Source organism: Pongo abelii, chromosome 1 (assembly GCF_028885655.2).
Source record: "Pongo abelii isolate AG06213 chromosome 1, NHGRI_mPonAbe1-v2.0_pri, whole genome shotgun sequence".
NCBI classification, from domain to species: Eukaryota; Metazoa; Chordata; class Mammalia; order Primates; family Hominidae; genus Pongo; species Pongo abelii.
Genome location: NC_071985.2, coordinates 80,512,202 through 80,529,390, shown reverse-complemented (window position 1 = coordinate 80,529,390; position 17,189 = coordinate 80,512,202). Strand labels below are relative to the sequence as shown.

The following is a 17,189-nucleotide window of genomic DNA, read 5'->3' as shown; positions in this document are numbered from 1 at the left end:
GTTTTAGGCTAAATTAAACATTCGACAATATTTAACTCCAGAATCCTCTCACTTTCTTCCTCCTTCCTTTCAGTAAATACATACATAAATCAATTTCTTTTGAGGGTATCTTATGTCACTTGCCCTCAGCCCTTAGCTGGGCAAGCTAATCACATACACAAATCCAAACCAACAGAACAGTGGATGTTTTTCCTCCCTGGTAGCATATTTTTATCCAAATGACAGACTCTCATAGTTGAATTTTCAGCTATGGCTGCAGCATTTTCCTCTTATTTGGCCATAGAAAACTTGAAAGCCAAAAATCAAATTGGGAGAAGCCCAGGAAAAAAGCTCCCATCCCCAACAAATGAATGTATTTATTATTAAAAATATTGGGGCATGAGTGGGCATTTGTCCTTTACTGTTAGAGGGCCCCTGGAAATGTCTCAAAGTCAAAGAAAGGACTTGGGGGAAACATCAAGATTAGAGTGATTCCTACATGATCATAGAGATTAAGGTCTAGGAGCTCTTGTCTCTGCCTTCTGGGTTTGGTTGAGCAAGCACACATTTTGCATGGAGGGATTCACTGTACATCCCTCCATGTACAGTGGAGCTGTACCTGGAGCTCTCAGTACATCTCTTTGGTATTGAAGCAGAGTACTGACCTTTGTCTATTGTCTTAGCCACTCAAAGGAGAGTATATGAAGGAGATTTGGAAAAACAGCCTCAATGTTTTGGTAGAATTGTAAATGGAGAAAGAATAAGAGTAAGGAACATGTGGTTTTGCCTCTGAGCAGTTAAGAATAGGTGTTGAGACCTATGTCAACAATAGAGAAATTCAATGAGATCTCTTTCAGATATTTTAACATAGCCACTTTCAATTACTTTGATTTGAGCAATTAATGGTCTCTCTGATGCCCCTAGTTACTTTCTATGAGGAGTGATGAAGAAGAGCCCCATTAGGTTATAAACAAAACTTTATGAACTTATAGGCAGGCTAAGTGTCTGGAGAAGATTGAGAAAGGATCTTTTAAATCTTAAGAGATGGGATGTTCCCGTCTTTAACTCCTAGACTAAAGTTCTTTTCCTGATGAACAGTCTGATGAACACAGTTTCCCTTACAGAGAGTTTTCATCTATTTGGTCTTCTCTGTTTAAATCCTGCATTAACTTTACAAGTTTTCAAGAGAAAAAGCAAATCTCTTAGCTTATCACACCAGGTCACCAATACAGGGGCAGCTTCTTCTGCCCCTAACTTCATCTCCTGCCTCCTCCATAATCCCCTTTTGATTCAGATGCACTGAACTGTGAAACATACCATCTTCTCATTGATTTTACACTTTCATGTCTTTCTACATGCCATTTTCTCTGATGGAACTCTATTTCCATTTTCCCCTTGGCTAAATGCCTCTCATTCTTCAAAGCTAAGCTTGAAAAAGGCTTTCTGACCTGCCAGTCTGGTTTAGGCATCTCTAGTCTATGTTCTAATAATACCTAGGTTGTATTTGTGTCCTAACACACTTACCACACTTCACTACCAGCACTGATTTCACCTGTCTCCCCTACTGGATTTTTCCTTCCTTAATATCAGAAACCGTCATTATGAGTCTCACACTCTAACAGAGTTGATGAATAAATGACTGCTATGTAAATAAATGAGTGAAGTAAGGAAGCATAACACCTTTCTAATTAGCTTTGGTGATAGCCTAGAGTACTTAGACCAGAGGCCCCAAATGCCAAACTGCAAATGCCAAACTGCAAAGTAGCCTCATTTGAATTTTGGGAGAGGGCTTTTGAAAAATTCAGATTTCCACACCCACTACCAAGTCTCCCCATAGAAGGATCTATATTTTTAGGAAGTTCCCTAGGTGATTCTAATGGACAGTCAGTTCTCAAGATCACTTATCTTGGCTTTATTTTCTTTTAATGCAAATGTTTTCCGACATGAACTACTGAAGTTGTGGTTTTTGACACCCCACCCTAAATTACATGAAAGAAAAAAGCAAAGAGAAGACTCTTTCCTATTTACCTTTTTGTCTGAAACGTTTTCTTAGCAAAGCCAGGAGTGTCCCACCCATTATCAGACCTGTCGTAGAAGCCACCGCTCCACCAAAGTAAGTCAGGACTTCCTGGATAGTCAGTGGTCCTGCTGCAAAACAAACACACACACATGCAAGACATAAGAAGTGTATTATGCAAAAGACTAGTCTTTCTCTCCCAGAAAGTTTTCAAGAACTCTAAGATGTGAGATCAAGTAGGATCACCAAAGGTCCTGGGAATGCTGACAAGCTAACATGAAAGAAGATCTGGAATTCATAAATCCACTGCAACAGAATGGGAAGTGGGGCCTTATTTTATTCCTAAGGCTTAAATATAAACTGTAATTTCCAAAGGAATCAGGGTGAGGACCCAATAAAAGAAATTAAATTGTAGACACAAGAAGCCTATACATGTAAGTTTGGGCAAATAAAAGTGGGGCCTTAATTTATTCATAAGGCTTAAATATAAACTGTAATTTCCAAAAGAATTAGGGTAAGGTCCCAATAAAAGAAATTAAATTGTAGACATAAGAAGCCTATACATGTAAGTTTAGGCAAATAAAATAAATTGCGTAATTTTTTGGCAAAGATTCAGTTATGTAACAAAAGGTAGTCACGACAAGCTATGAGGGGAAAAAATAGGGGGCTGAAATATACCTTGCAAACAGATGGAAATTAAGGCAGATCTGCTAGGAGGTTTTTAGAGTTAGGTGGTAAGCAAAGGTCTTCTGAGATAATAAATTAGAAATCTGCATGAAATAACTCCCAGTTTAAAACATTTTGAAACTTCAAGGTCTGTTAAACAGAGATTATAATGAAGCGAAAGGTTTCATTTCACAAATTGAACACTGAAAAGGAGGGGTGATTACCTACACAGTCACTGGATTTAATTTCCACTACTCTATAAGGCAAGGAGATCCTGCCTGATTCACTGTGAAACACTTTTTATGCAGGGGGAAACCCAGGGATGGAAAGCAAGACCACTATGAGAAAGACAGAGAAGAAACACTGATTTTGTTATTTTCCACATCAAAGTCACTTCTTAACCCACATGAAAATTGTACCTTGGCAGGTTGGCATGGTAGTTGACCAGTGGCCATTCTCCTGGCATGCTGTTTGTGCAGAGCCATTAAGTAACTGGCCTTCTAGACAATGGAAAGAGCAGATTGATCCATAACTGAAGTTTCCCCAGAGGTTGGAGCAGTTCATCGCTATTGGCTTATTAACATGTAGTTCTAAGCATTTCACAGCTGCAGAAAAGAAAGAATGCAAGAGAAACAACATATGGGTTGAAGGTAAAAGAGATTATAGTTTCTTTTGTAACCTAACGTTGCCAATAAATGAGGCAGAATGTAAAAGGTCAGAAAGGATATGAGCCACTTCCAATATTCACAGTAGCTCTTCTAACAGCACATATATGAAAATATTCTCTCAAAGGGTGATAGCCAAAGAACCAAGATGCAAAGATGGGCACATAGTAGCATCTGACAAATATCTGCTAATGCATTGATAAATCTTGCCTCAAAATATACTATTTACAAAATTTTGGTTCTTAAAAATACTATTAGTCTAAATGTTATTACTACATTTGTGATCAACTGGCATGTCAGTATGTGTTTATTAAAATACTTAATAAGTGTTCAGCATATCTGGACACTGGAAGTTTGAAAGAAGTAGACTGTCATCCTCCTTAAACTACATTTTCAGGGAACTTCAGGGTTATTCTTTCTAATTTATGGATAGGAAATTAAAGGTCAGGAAATTAGATTTAATTCAAATAAATGTTATTTATCAGTAGTGACATTTGCAATGCACTGTGCTATGTTTTGTGGAGGATACAAAAATGAAAGAAACATAGGTCTCAATGCTTTATGTGTAGGGTGATAGCTCTTCAGGAAATATCATGTACGGCTTAACTTTTTATTTAGGTTCAAATTATTATGAAAATATGGAATGTTTATACTGTCACGTAATATGCAACTTCTAATTTACCAATTTCTATAGCAGGTTTTACATTTATTATGCCTATTTTTCTAACACATCTTGGACATCTGCAAATGTTTCTTCCTTTAAGTCTCTGAGTACTTGTGTATTAGCTTTAGCTTGTGACATGAGGAAGGGCAGAAGTGAAATGCCTGTGACACATTACTTCTAATTGGGATTGGTGTGGATTTCATAAGGGAGATGACACTTGGAGTAGTGGTTGTGGTTGGGTGAGACTTCAACATACAGGCACAGTGGCTAGCTTAAGTACTTGCAGGAAGGCAGGTTCAGAACCGCCTGCTCCTTTATCACCTTACCTCTGCATGCAGGAGTTACTGCTGTCCATTGTCCTGAAGGTCTGCAGCTGAGAGTGCTGTCTCCTATGAGTGTGAATCCAGCGTTGCAACCAAAGTAACAAGTGGTATTAAAACCAAAGGTTCCCGGATGATGCCTACAGTACATGGTTCCCTGCCCAGGAGTGGTGAGGGCTGGGCATTGCACCCCTGGACTAGGAAGTGATGCTATGCCTGTTGTGAGAAAATGTTTCAATTCAGAGAGCTCCCAATTAAAAGAAGTGTTAACAGAGTTAAGGCTAATCTGGAATAACTACTTTTCACTGCCTTCATAACAAGGGAGGCTCTAGCAAGAGCTATTTAAGGAAGTTGAGAAAAACTATCCGTGTCAGAGACAGAAAACCAGATGAGGAAAATTATTAAAAAGCATCCTTGAGGAGCTGATTCTCCTGGCCAAGAGAAGAAATCAGAGGAGTCATTGTTATTGCTATTTTAAAAAGAAGCAAAAAATGGTACAGAAATATAAGAAATTCAGCAGAAAGCCAAATATACATGGGCCAACTGCCTGCCCAACCCTGCTTTATTGGGAAGTGGTACTGTTCTTTGACTAAAGCTCAATGTGAAAGTTGAAATTTACTGCAATGATTGCTTTCTGTCTCAAACTATTTCTTCCATTTGAATGATCCCACCAGCTTTGTCATTAACTTGACATGTGGCAGGAAGATGATGATTGACCTCTCTGCACCTCAATTCCTAGATTTGAAAAACTGGACCAGTGACTCTACCCCAGTATTATCTGTTTCTCTCAGCAATAAATTGATGGAGACCATTCAGTTCGCTCAACAAAGCTCATTCAAAAAAAGAAGCCATGAAACAAAATTCCTGCTTAAGAATCAATATATTTTTTATTCACAAACATAAAAATATCCTGTCACTCCGTAGACATTTTAAAATCCTTCAGCTGTTTGCTAAACCCAAATAATGGTAACATATACAATTATCTAGTTCACATATAAGAACTAGATAATTGTTTGTTGTTGTGAAATAAATTTCCAAAAGTAGAATTGTCTTAGTAAGTACATATTATTACCTTTGCAGGTTGGTGGAGTAGCTGACCATCTTCCAGAAGTTGTGCATTCCACATTATTGGGCCCCTCCAGCTTAAAGCCCTTGTTACAAGAGAAATGGCAGGTGGAGCCAACATTGAATTCTCCACGAGTGTCAGAACAATCCAGGCTGCCCTGCTCTGGGGCAAAGAGTTCTGGGCACTTGATGGCTAGAGTATCAAATTAAGAGTGTCACAATGTCCAAGTTTATTCAGAAGTTCTGTGTTACATAAAGTTTTCACTTATATATTCAAAAAATATTTATTAAGCACCTATATTCCAGGTGTTTTGCTAGGCAGCAGCATTCCACAACATATCATGTAGGTCATTTGCTGCAAAGGGCAGTGGAAGGATGGTGAGCTTACAGAGAGGAGTATAGGTATAAGTCATGAAGACAAAGAAGTCAAAGATTTAGGCAGCCATACTCAAGAACTTACAATGTCACCCTATTTTCTCTACACCCTCTGCTTCAGAGACCTCGTAGCCTGCCGCAGCTCCCTCTATTTTATTTGAATGGGTGCAATCCAGGATTTCATTTCCACCCTTCCTCTTGCCTGAGAATACTTGCTCCCATATATCATGCCATCTCCTCAAATTCAACACACCTAAAACTGCAATGACTGCTTTCTGCCTTAAACTATTTCTTCCATTTGAATCTCCTCGCTAATTGTTTTGTTTATTTTGCTGTTGTATTTTAATACCACCCATCCAGATAACACAGGAAAACTCAAAACCTCCTGGTCAAAATAGATTAGTTTCTTGGAATTCCCTGAAGCGACTTTGTGTGTTATTGCTTCTGGTTCTTGGCTCACATTCCCCTGAGAATTTTTCCATTTTCATGGGGTAAAATCCCACTAATCCTCCAGGATTTAACTCGTAACCTCTCGAAGACTGCTGATCACCACAGCCTGAACTCTTCTCCTCTGAATTCTTCAACTTTTTGTCTGAACTCATGTGCTGTCATGTCACATGTCATACCCTCACTCTTCTACTGGATGGAAAGTGTCTAAAACCCAAGAATCATTCATCCTTGAGTCTTCCATAATTCCCATCCCAGGATCTCAAGAGGCAGTGCTCAGTAACCACTTGCCAAGTGAATGAATAAATGAATTTAAATTTTAATTAACGATTTACCCCCAAAAGTATTTTTACAAATTATTGCAGTTACATATTTTCTTAGCATTATTCCTTTCTCCCCATTAGATTCTCTAATGTAAGACTGTTATTTATCAATAAATGTTGGGTTATTGACAAATGAAGTGACTATTCTTTCTTTAAAAAATCTAAGGCTATTCTGAAAACAATACCTTAGTTAGATAAGTCTCATTTACTTAGCTAGTTTGATTTTTACAAACCTCTTCAAGACCGATGTGCTCCCTCATGGAAAACCGATGTACAGTATTTGGCTTTTACATATTGGCCCATGTATTTTTCAGTAACGAGCTATTCATTGAAGGATTATGGATTCTTATTGCATGAATCCATTCAAATAGCCAAAGTAACACAGTGAATTTCAGTTCAGTACTCTCAAATTGTTGAGTAATTAACAACTTCATATCTGACACGTCAAGTCAATTTACTAAACATTTTTGAAACGTCTACTGGTGTAAGTCCTAGACACGAAGTCATCTGTGAACATTTTCACAAAAACAACTTTTTCATAATCTCCCAGAATTACAACTTTAAACTGAAGAATATGTATAATGTCAGCTGCAGGAAAGCAGGGACCTTGTCAATTCTTTGAACACTGTGTCCCAGAGAACAGGGCCTGACACATAGGAGGGGTTCTACAAATACTTATGAATTGAATGAATACAGTAATGAATACAATTTAATTTAAATGCATTCTAAAAGGTATTCCTACCTGGTTTGAAAAGAAACAAGAGGAATTACTGTTTTTAAAAATTAACTGAAGGGGGCCCTAGTATAAAATCAGAATTACTACAGCATTCAATTCATTTGGGGGATAGTGCTTTGGTTTCAGTCTTATCAGTCATGCTCAGCCAAGGTTACAAATCCAGGCTTTCATATTTATAAAAGTCTCTGAACCCTCTCAGGTAAAAATTAACCTTGACCCTTACATACTAAGAATTTGGCTCTGGATCATGTAAAGAAGCGGGTTTACCTGTTTGAGGGGCAGCCTAGATGAGTTACATGGAAGCCTAACCCAGACCCGGCATATGGTGGGCACTCAGCAAACATGGGATGAATGACATTTGTGGAGTTATCAAGGATGCTGCTGGAATGGAGATTAGTGCAGATGCAGGAAAAGAGTTATACCCAGGAATGACTTTTGTGCATAACTTTGAGAAGTGGTCATATTCTTGAGCCTACTCTAAAACTTTGGCAAAAAAAAAAACAAACAAACTCCTGAATAATTACAAAAATAGAAAACAGATAGGGGTTGCATTTATTGCACGCTTAGTGTTCTATTTTCACTGACTACCAAGGCAGTTCTATCACATATGGGTATTCATTGGTGTTTTTCTATAGTCCATCAAGGAAGTATACATGATTGCATCTGAATTCTTAAATATATTGATTTATATTATTTCAAATAGATTTAGTAAATTATCTGTTTCCTTTTATTATATCATTTTATTGAGTTTGATAGAGTTTTCTCAATAATTTTCTGGAAAGAAGATATAGTATAAATAATAAATGTAACTGAGTTGAATATTGTAAACTCAAACTTTAGAAATAAAACTAGGAAGCCCCACGGATTCAGAGAAATGTTGGGGGAATGAAGAAAAAAATGGAGATGTCAGCTGGGCAAGAGTTTTAGGGGGCACCAGTTCACCATATTTTAGGACACGAGTAAGCAGGCACATGGCAGAAGAGCAGAGTTGAGGTTGGGACTTGGAACCAGGACCCCTCCCCACACAGTGAAAATAGACATTAGGAGTTGGGTTCAGCAGCCAAACATGGTCACCAGAGGATCAATGACAGACAGTGTTAAGGGATTAGGAATTCAGTAGTCTGTATCATGAAAGTGGTCCAACAGGCAGGGACAGGAGGGATACAGAAACTGTGTACAAGCAATCCGTCATGCAGGTGGCATCATCAAAGTTGGTACAAGAACCTCAAGCACTGCTTAGGCTCATGAAAAGGACTTCAGGTCCTAAAGGGCAAAGGCAGAGATAAGGCTGAAAAATAACCGACCCTCTGTATCCAAGGGTTCTGCATCTATGGATTCAACTCATCATGGATCATTCAGAAAAAAATAAATTCTATAAAGTTCCAAAAAGCAAAACTTGAATTTGCCATGTGCTGAGTATGTTGAATCCATGCAGATGAAGTGATGTGTGGGCTTTACATTAGGTATTATAAGTAATCTAAAGATGATTTAAAAGTCTAAAGGAGAATGTATGTAGGTTATATGCAAATATTATGCCATTTTATATAAGTGACTTGAGCATCTGGGGATTCTGGTATCTGCAGGGAGTCCTGGAACCAGTTCCCCCTGCAGATACTGAGGAACAACTAGGCAGAGGCCACATCCCAGAGGGCCCAGGGAACCGGCATTCTAACTAAAGTGGAACTATCTGTAGAGCCATCCCCCAAAATGAAATCTCACATTGCACTCTGAAGAGACAGCTTGAGAACTCCTCCTGCCACACTGCTTCTGCTTACTTGGAGGCCCCTGAGTCCATCTGATGTATCCTAGAACTCTGCAAAACACTATGTGAAAATTGGAGTTCTAGGGGGCAGTGCTGAGGGTTAAGAATTAATGGGTTCAGGCATATGGGAAAATAAGAGGAACTATTTGCCTAAATTTAGAGCATAAATTTGGAGAACAAAGAAGAAACACAAGTGCAAAAACCAGGGCTCAAGATCAGGATCAGTCAAGGTTGATAATTCCAAGGGCCATAGTGGGTTAAAGCTGCTGTTCATGGTCAGGGTTGGGTCTTGACAGCGAGTGGAGACTGGGCCTGCAAAGTGGGAGGCAAATGCCTCCTCCTGCAGAGAAAGGGGGGCTGAAAAGGAGTGAGGGGAAGCAAGGGCTTTAGAGATTACAGATTTAGCAGCCATGTTGGTTGCCTACATGATTTAAAATGTGAATGAGATTTTTAAAGGTTTTTTTTTAATATTCTTTAGCCTTAAAATGTGGGAAAATAGAACTTATGACAAATGTCAATGGAATAAATTAATAAGAGAGTGAGGAATAAATGAATGAGTGAAAAAGCACAAGCCCAAATGCTTTCCTCCATAAATGTTCTAGAATTCTCAGGGAACTTGTAGTATATCTTTTTGACAGCAGATGGTAGCATTTTATGTCTTTCACCCTGCAGAATTCTTGGCCAGGGAAGCGACCTCAAAGATGGTCTTGTCCACTCCTCTCCTTTTGGAATTGAGAAAATGGGAGCCTAAGGGTGTGACAAGACTTTCCTAATGGCACATGACTTGGAGAGAGAGCAATACAAGTCTTTGGATATTAATCTAGTGCTCATTCCACAGGAAGGAATAAATAATATTTTAGCTGTTTTCGTGTAACACGAATAGATTTCTACCAACATATTCTCTCATCTGATCACCAGGCGCTGCCATTTCTAAAGTTCATTCAGCAGTTATAGCTGCAATCTGTGGAGTGGAAAAGGGTAAATTCACAAGTGACTTACCCGGGGTTCAGAAGCTCTGCCACTGGGTGATAGTGTAGTTCAGTGGTCAAAACACTAGCCCCGTAATCAGACTAGGCCTGGGTTTGCATCCTGTCTCCATACTTCTAGCTATATGACCTTTGCCAGCTACTTAACCTCTAAAAGCCTCGGTTTCTTCACCTTTAAAATGGGCATAGTAATAACTAACTTAAGGGTTATTTGTGTGGATTGAATGTGATGATGCTTATGAAATAGGTGGTCCTACATTAAGCAATAATTATTACCAATTATCGCTGGTCTCATTATTAGTAACTCTACACTGAACAATACATTAGAACAATAGTACCTTTTGCAACTAAACAGGAGCTATGAATTAATTAATTCAGTGCACTTCTATTTTAGAACATAAAATATACTAGATACTTTGCCAGTCAGATGTCTCAGGGGAATTAAAGACAGATAAGATCTGGCCCCTGCCTTTGAGAATTCCACTAAATTACCAAAGCTTGTGTTTGAGTAAATTTTACTGGTAAATGATCAGCTTCAATTCAACAGATATTTGTCACACACACCCATTTTTATTCTGTCTAGCTGCTGCAAGGGGTATAAAGATGAAGAAGGCACAGCTCCTACCTTCAAGAAGCTTATATTCAATATAGAAGTGGACAGAGGAGGGAAGTGCACACATAGTTATGCTAGGGTTAAATCTCACCCATCCCTAAATAAGGTCTGTGGCTGGGATTTAATAGTGCTCAGTTGAAGGTGAGTGTAGGAATGAAGAAATGAAGAATGTAGCTGAAAAAGACTCTGTAAGGAAGTAAAACTTTCAGTGACATAGAGCTGAGCCTTTTCACTTACTAACAGTGTGACCCTGGACGAATTATTTAACCTCTTTAAGCCTGTGTCTCTTCCTTATCTATAAAATGAGATGATACTGCATTTCCTTATTATTTTAGAATTGTGGTAAACAGAAATGCTATGACATGAAAACACTTCCTGAAACTGTGCAATTTTTTTTTGAGACGGAGTCTCGCTCTGTTACCAGGCTGGAGGGCAATGGCGCAATCTCACCTCACTGCAACCTCCACCTCCCGGGTTCAAGCGATTCTCCTGCCTCAGCCTCCCAAGTAGCTGGGACTACAGGCATGCACCACCATGCCCAGCTATTTTTTGCATTTTTAGTAGAAACAGGGTTTCACCATGTTGGCCAGGATGTTCTTGAAACTGTGGAATATTTAACTAAAGCTATTAAAATATTATTTAAAGAGAGGGAGAACTTTTTTATCTAGATTACCATTGTTGTGGAGAGTGTTGTTTGCTTCAGCTCAAGAACACTTTTATATAAATCCCTGATGATTCTCCATTCTTTGATGTCATCTTAAAAGCCATAAGAAAGGACAGACCCACAGCCTACCTTCACATGTTGGTGGAGAGTCTGTCCAGCGTCCCGATCGAGTACAATCCAATCTTTCTGGTCCAGACAAAGAAAATCCCTCATCACAGGTGAATTGACAGGTGGATTTATAACTGGAACTTCCAAGAGGTTGGACACAGGTCATTGTTCCATTCTGAGGGCTTAGCAAAGGTGTGCAGGGAATGGCTATCATGGGCATAGCAGAGGAGAAAAGAAGAGATTATTTTATAATTCAGCAACCTGAACTCTGTAACTCTCTATCCCTCACTTTCTCCCTCCCTCTCTCTCTCTCTCTCTCTGTGTGTGTGTGTGTGTGTGTGATTAATATACAATGATGGTATTTGGCTAAAAGTGATTGTTTGAATTTCATGATGCTTTATCATCAGTTAGAGGTTGTAGAGGTGTAAAATAGCAGCAGCTTACAGTTGATTGACATCCTGAAGTGCTCAATCACAAACAGCTTTAGAGGTGATTTTTAAAGGAAGCTGGTGCTCTGTTTGGGAGGATAGTGGTGCAACTCATTTTTATTGCTTCTAGAGAGGAGTGGAAGTGGTTTCTCCCTTGATACCTTCTTCAGAAACACCCCTAATGACCTTACCAGAAAACAATGACAAGTGATTGGAAACACAGAAATGGAGGAAAATACTTTCTTCCTCCTTTCCCAACCAAGTGGTGAAATCTGCCTCCAAATTTTGGCTCTGTTACTTGCTAGCAATCTATCACTAGACAATAACCTTTCTGAGCCTCAGTTGCTTTATCTTCGAAATGGGAGAAAGGATAATCCTTGCATATGTGCCACATTTTCTTAATCCAGTCTATCATTGTTGGACATTTGGGTTGGTTCCAAGTCTTTGCTATTGTGAATAGTGCCGCAATAAACATACATGTGCATGTGTCTTCATAGCAGCATGATTTATAATCCTTTGGGTATATACCCAGTAATGGGATGGCTGGGTCAAATGGTATTTCTAGTTCCAGATCCCTGAGGAATCGCCACACTGACTTCCACAATGGTTGAACTAGTTTACAGTCCCACCAACAGTGTAAAAGTGTTGCTATTTCTCCACATCCTGTCCAGCACCTGTTGTTCCCTGACTTTTTAATGATCGCCACTCTAACTGGTGTAAGACAGTATCTCATTGTGGTTTTGATTTGCATTTCTCTGATGGCCAGTGATGATGAGCATTTTTTCATGTGTCTTTTGGCTGCATAAATGTCTTCTTTTGAGAAGTGTCTGTTCATATCCTTTGCCCACTTGTTGATGGGGTTGTTTTTTTTTTTTCTTGTAAATTTGTTTGAGTTCATTGTAGATTCTGGATATTAGCCCTTTGTCATATGAGTAGGTTGCAAAAATTTTCTCCCATTTTGTAGGTTGCCTGTTCACTCTGATGGTAGTTTCTTTTGCTGTGCAGAAGCTCTTTAGTTTAATTAGATCCCATTTGTCGATTTTGGCTTTTGTTGCCATTGCTTTTGGTGTTTTAGACATAAAGTCCTTGCTCCTAGGGTCATTTTTCAGCCACTGACTTAAACAGCATGAGGTTTCAAGAACACTTTCTATACCTTTCTCTTCCCTTCATTCCTTCCTCTCTCTAACTACATTCCTTTCAATCTGATCAACTTGTCCAAAGATCTGGTTCTTTTCTTCTAGTTGAAAAGTATTTCTGTAGTAAGCGTGTATGTGGGGCTGAAGAAGACACAACTCAAGAAGCCTATAAACTGCAAGAACCTATGGGGGAAAGGGTGTGGGTGAGGATGTTGGTACCACAGAGCCCATTTCCAGCTCTTTTGTGGCTTTGCCTTCTGACAGCAGGGGTAGATGTGGAGGGGTGGGAGGACATTAAAAAGGGAAATTGTCTGATAACACTCTCTCAGAAGTATTGCAACAGCAAGAGGATTGCACACCGCATGGTACCTTCCTGCCCAGCCCACATTTGGGTATTTCACTTGATGTGCACCCAACAACAAGAGGAGAAACTTCAGAGTAAATAAAGAACTAAAAGCAGAAGGGAACTGGAAGGTCACAGGAAGCCGTGGTGAGTGGCAACCTCCTTGCTGTGAAACACCCAGAGGCAGGACAGTATGGAGCAATGAACTGTAATCTGTGCCCTGCACCACCCAGGCTTGCCTGGAAGAGTTTCAATCACTGTGATCACTGTCCTCAGGGATTCCCAGTTCTTCCTACAACTTCCCCAAAGTTGTGTGGACTTTGTGATATGTCTAGACTTCAACGTAGCCAGGATGAGCACTTAAGGGGCAAGGTCACAGCCCCGCCCTGTTCTCTCCAGACCCAGCTCTGAAGGTGCACTCAACCCTAAGTCCAGGGGCTTGCCATCCTCTCTGGTGCCTGGGGATGAAGGACATTCAATTCTGCTGTTTGCTTGTTCATTTGTTCATTCATTCATTCATTCATTCATTCATTCGTTTACTGTTGACCTAGCTTAACAATGGGGGTTGTGTGTGTGTGTGTGTGTGTGTGTGTATGTGATTATGCTTTTGTGTGACCTGAATAGTGAGTGGTTTCCTTTTAGTAAAAAATATGTATCTGCCTGCTTTCATTCAAATGTTGAAAGTCTATACAAAGTGAAAAGTATGGCAAATAATGTAGAACTGTCTAGTCTTTTACCCATTTAACTTTATTGTTAAAATTGTATATACATCATAAAAATATTAATTGCATAGGGGGAAAAGTGGAGAAAATATTGGAAGAATTCATATCAGAAGCCTAACAGTGTCTATTTTAGGAGAGGAGTATTTAAGAGGATATTTTTTCATTTCTTTATTATACTTCTGCAGATTTTTATAAATGAAAATCTTGCGTTTAAAAAGCAGCATTTTCTATAAAAGTTAACTAAGGAATTGGATACACTGAGGGGGAAAAAGATTGGGGAATATAAAAAATATATGTCTATCCTTCAATTCACAAACATGGATGACTAGAACCGGTTCTAGTTCATACAAGATATTGCAATACTGACAGAGCACACTGGCTTGTTAAATATCAAGTACAAGGCCGGGAGCAGTGGCTCACACCTGTAATCCCAGCACTTTGGGAGGCCAAGAGAGGCAGATCACCTGAGGTCAGGAGTTTGAGACCAGCCTAGCCAACATGGTGAAACCTTATCTCTACCAAAAATACAAAAATTAGCTGGGCATGGTGGTGGGCACTTGTAGTCCCAGCTACTCAGGAAGCTGAGACAGGAGAATTGCTTGAACCCAGGAGGCGGAGGTTGCAGTGGGCCGAGATTGTGCCATTGCACTCCAGCCTGGGTGACAGAGTGAGACTCCATCTCAAAAAATATATGTATATCAAGTACAATGCAGATAGAATGTTTATACTGAATCTGCACATTTCTTTCTTCTGAGAATCCTGTAACCTCCAGTACACAGATTAGTTTTTCTCTTTTTTCTATCACTCTTCACCTTATTCTATTTCTCCAATTTTATACAGATCTTGGAGTGTTTGCAACTGGGTGCTTGTAAATTCTGCCCCTCCCACTTTACCATTATACCCTGTGGTTCCTGGAAGTGCCAGACCAGTCTTGGGACAACCACTCTGAAGAAATTTTTTTCCACCTGGTCTTCTTTCCAGATGCCATTTTTGGCCAGGTGAGAAGAGTTTACCTGGTTTGTGACAGGAGCCTTCAGGTCTCGGTAAAGACCCTGATAAGGAGTTAGCAAGGGCCATGCCCTACTGCCTATGGCCAGACATCCTGACACTTGTGTTATCTGCCTATCCCCCAGAGGCATTTGCATTTGGGATCCTTGGGTTATAGGCCAAGAGGATGAGTGAGAGTATTTATTAATTTTCCAGTATATTTCAAGGTGGATCTTACATAGTTTTCACCTCTAAAATCCAGCCTTTAAAAATACTGCCTACAATTTATTTCCAAGATGTTAGAAAGAATACACTCTTACCTTGGCATTCTGGAGGAACAGAATCCCAGTTTCCAGTATCCAAGCACTGTAGCACACTTGCTCCCACCAGGAGCAAGCCTTCATTGCAGGTAAAGCTGCAGACTGACTGGTACCTAAAGGCACCGAAGGGGTGGGAGCAGTTCACTTGGGCCTCCTTTGGAACCGGGATATCCTGGCACTGCAAAGCTAAGGGGTGAGGAAGTAAGGAATAAAGAAACAGTAATACACATGTACTCATTGATTTTTGAGCCATTAACTCTTTCTAGTGTCAAGAACAGGGATTCCTGAATTGAGCTTGTTTAACATAGAAGATAAGAAAAAGTGTCATTTAATTATAACGGCACATGAAGGATTTTATCAGGCAATGCTAAACCTTTGTTGAGCATCTTGGCAACATGTATCAATAATTTTTAAGTTATCATGCTTTTGGACCCAAGAATTTATGCTAAGTATGTAATCAAGATGCATACCAAAAAATCTATTTAGACATTTTTGTGAAGACATTATTTGTAAGAGCGGAATATTGAAAACAAACACAAATGCCATTAATTGAGGGTGGAAAATTAATGATGGTGGATCCATGAAAAGAATGTTAACATCACTAAAAATAATATATTTTAACTTGGAAAGATAGGAGAGAGGTCTCAATGTATGATGTTAAGTAAAAAATCAGAATAAAAATAATATACACCATGATCTCAAAGATGTAAAATAAATAACCATATATGAAGTGAGCACATGTATTCTATGTGTTGTCTCTTCTCGTCTTTAAAATGGTAGTAATAATTATAACTACCTCACAGAGTTAGACTGAGATCATAGAAAGTGCTCAATGAACATTAGCTGCTATATTAGTAGCAGTGGTAGTAATAGATAGTAATAATATCATTAAGGCTTTGCATCACATGCAGACCCTGAGTTCAGGAGTGGGAAACATTCAGAAGGCCTATGAAGGGGGTTAGTGGGACCACATCTCTGGATACTTAAGAGAATATCCAACTATGTTTTCTTGATTAGACATTTACCTTCCTGGAGACAACAATGGCTTGAATAATCCCTTATGATCCCTTTTAAGTGTGTCAAAGAGCTCATTGTGTCTTTTTTTCCCAGATAACATATACAATACATTCCATAACTCAGATTAGGTGTCAGCATCATGGTGCACAGCCATCTATTCTATTGCCTTCTTGTTTTTTTTTTTTTTTTTTTGCTGTTCAATTTTTTTATTATAGTGAAATTTACATAGCATGAAATTTAATTTACCATTTACCATGTCACCAATATTAAGTGTACAGCACAGTGTATTAAGTACATTCATATTATTGTGCCACCATCACCATTATTTATCTCCAAAACTCTTTTCATCATCTCAAACTGAAACTCTATATCCATTAAACCATAACTCCCTATTTCCCTCTCCCACCGAGCCCTTGGCAACCACCATTCTACTTTCTGTTTCTATGACTTTGACTACTCTAAGTTCCTCATATGAGTGGAATCATACTGTATTTGTCCTTTCATAATGGCTTATTTCACTTAGCATAATGTCTTCAAGGTTCATTCATGTTTGTAGCAGAGGTCAGAATTTACTTCCTCTTTAAGGTTGAATAATATTCCATTGTAAGTATGTGGAATACTTTTTACTTATCCATTCATCCATTGATGGGTGTTTGGGTTGCTTCCACATTTTAACTATTGTGATTAATAGTGCTATGAACATGGGTGCACAAATATCTCTTCAAGACTTGCTTTCAAACCACTGCCTCATTTTAAAATCAAGGTATACTTAGGAACCCAGGGGAGTCACATAGATTGCTCAGAGGTCTCCGTAAATGAAAACACAAAATGTCAATATTACACTTC

General features: G+C 39.0%; 1 protein-coding gene across 2 annotated transcripts in view; it reads right to left on the bottom strand.

Moving 5' to 3' along the window:
* The window catches only part of SELP (selectin P), a 42,589-nt gene that overhangs the window by 2,792 nt on the left and 22,608 nt on the right, over positions 1 to 17,189 (bottom strand). For both annotated transcript variants that reach the window (XM_054525710.1, XM_063726584.1), the window contains 6 exons: positions 15,327 to 15,512; positions 11,412 to 11,597; positions 5,384 to 5,569; positions 4,318 to 4,527; positions 3,082 to 3,267; positions 2,008 to 2,127 (listed from right to left, as the gene is read on the bottom strand). In XM_054525710.1, the coding sequence (XP_054381685.1) occupies positions 2,008 to 2,127; positions 3,082 to 3,267; positions 4,318 to 4,527; positions 5,384 to 5,569; positions 11,412 to 11,597; positions 15,327 to 15,512 (1,074 nt within the window). The remainder of the gene's footprint in view (positions 1 to 2,007; positions 2,128 to 3,081; positions 3,268 to 4,317; positions 4,528 to 5,383; positions 5,570 to 11,411; positions 11,598 to 15,326; positions 15,513 to 17,189) is intronic.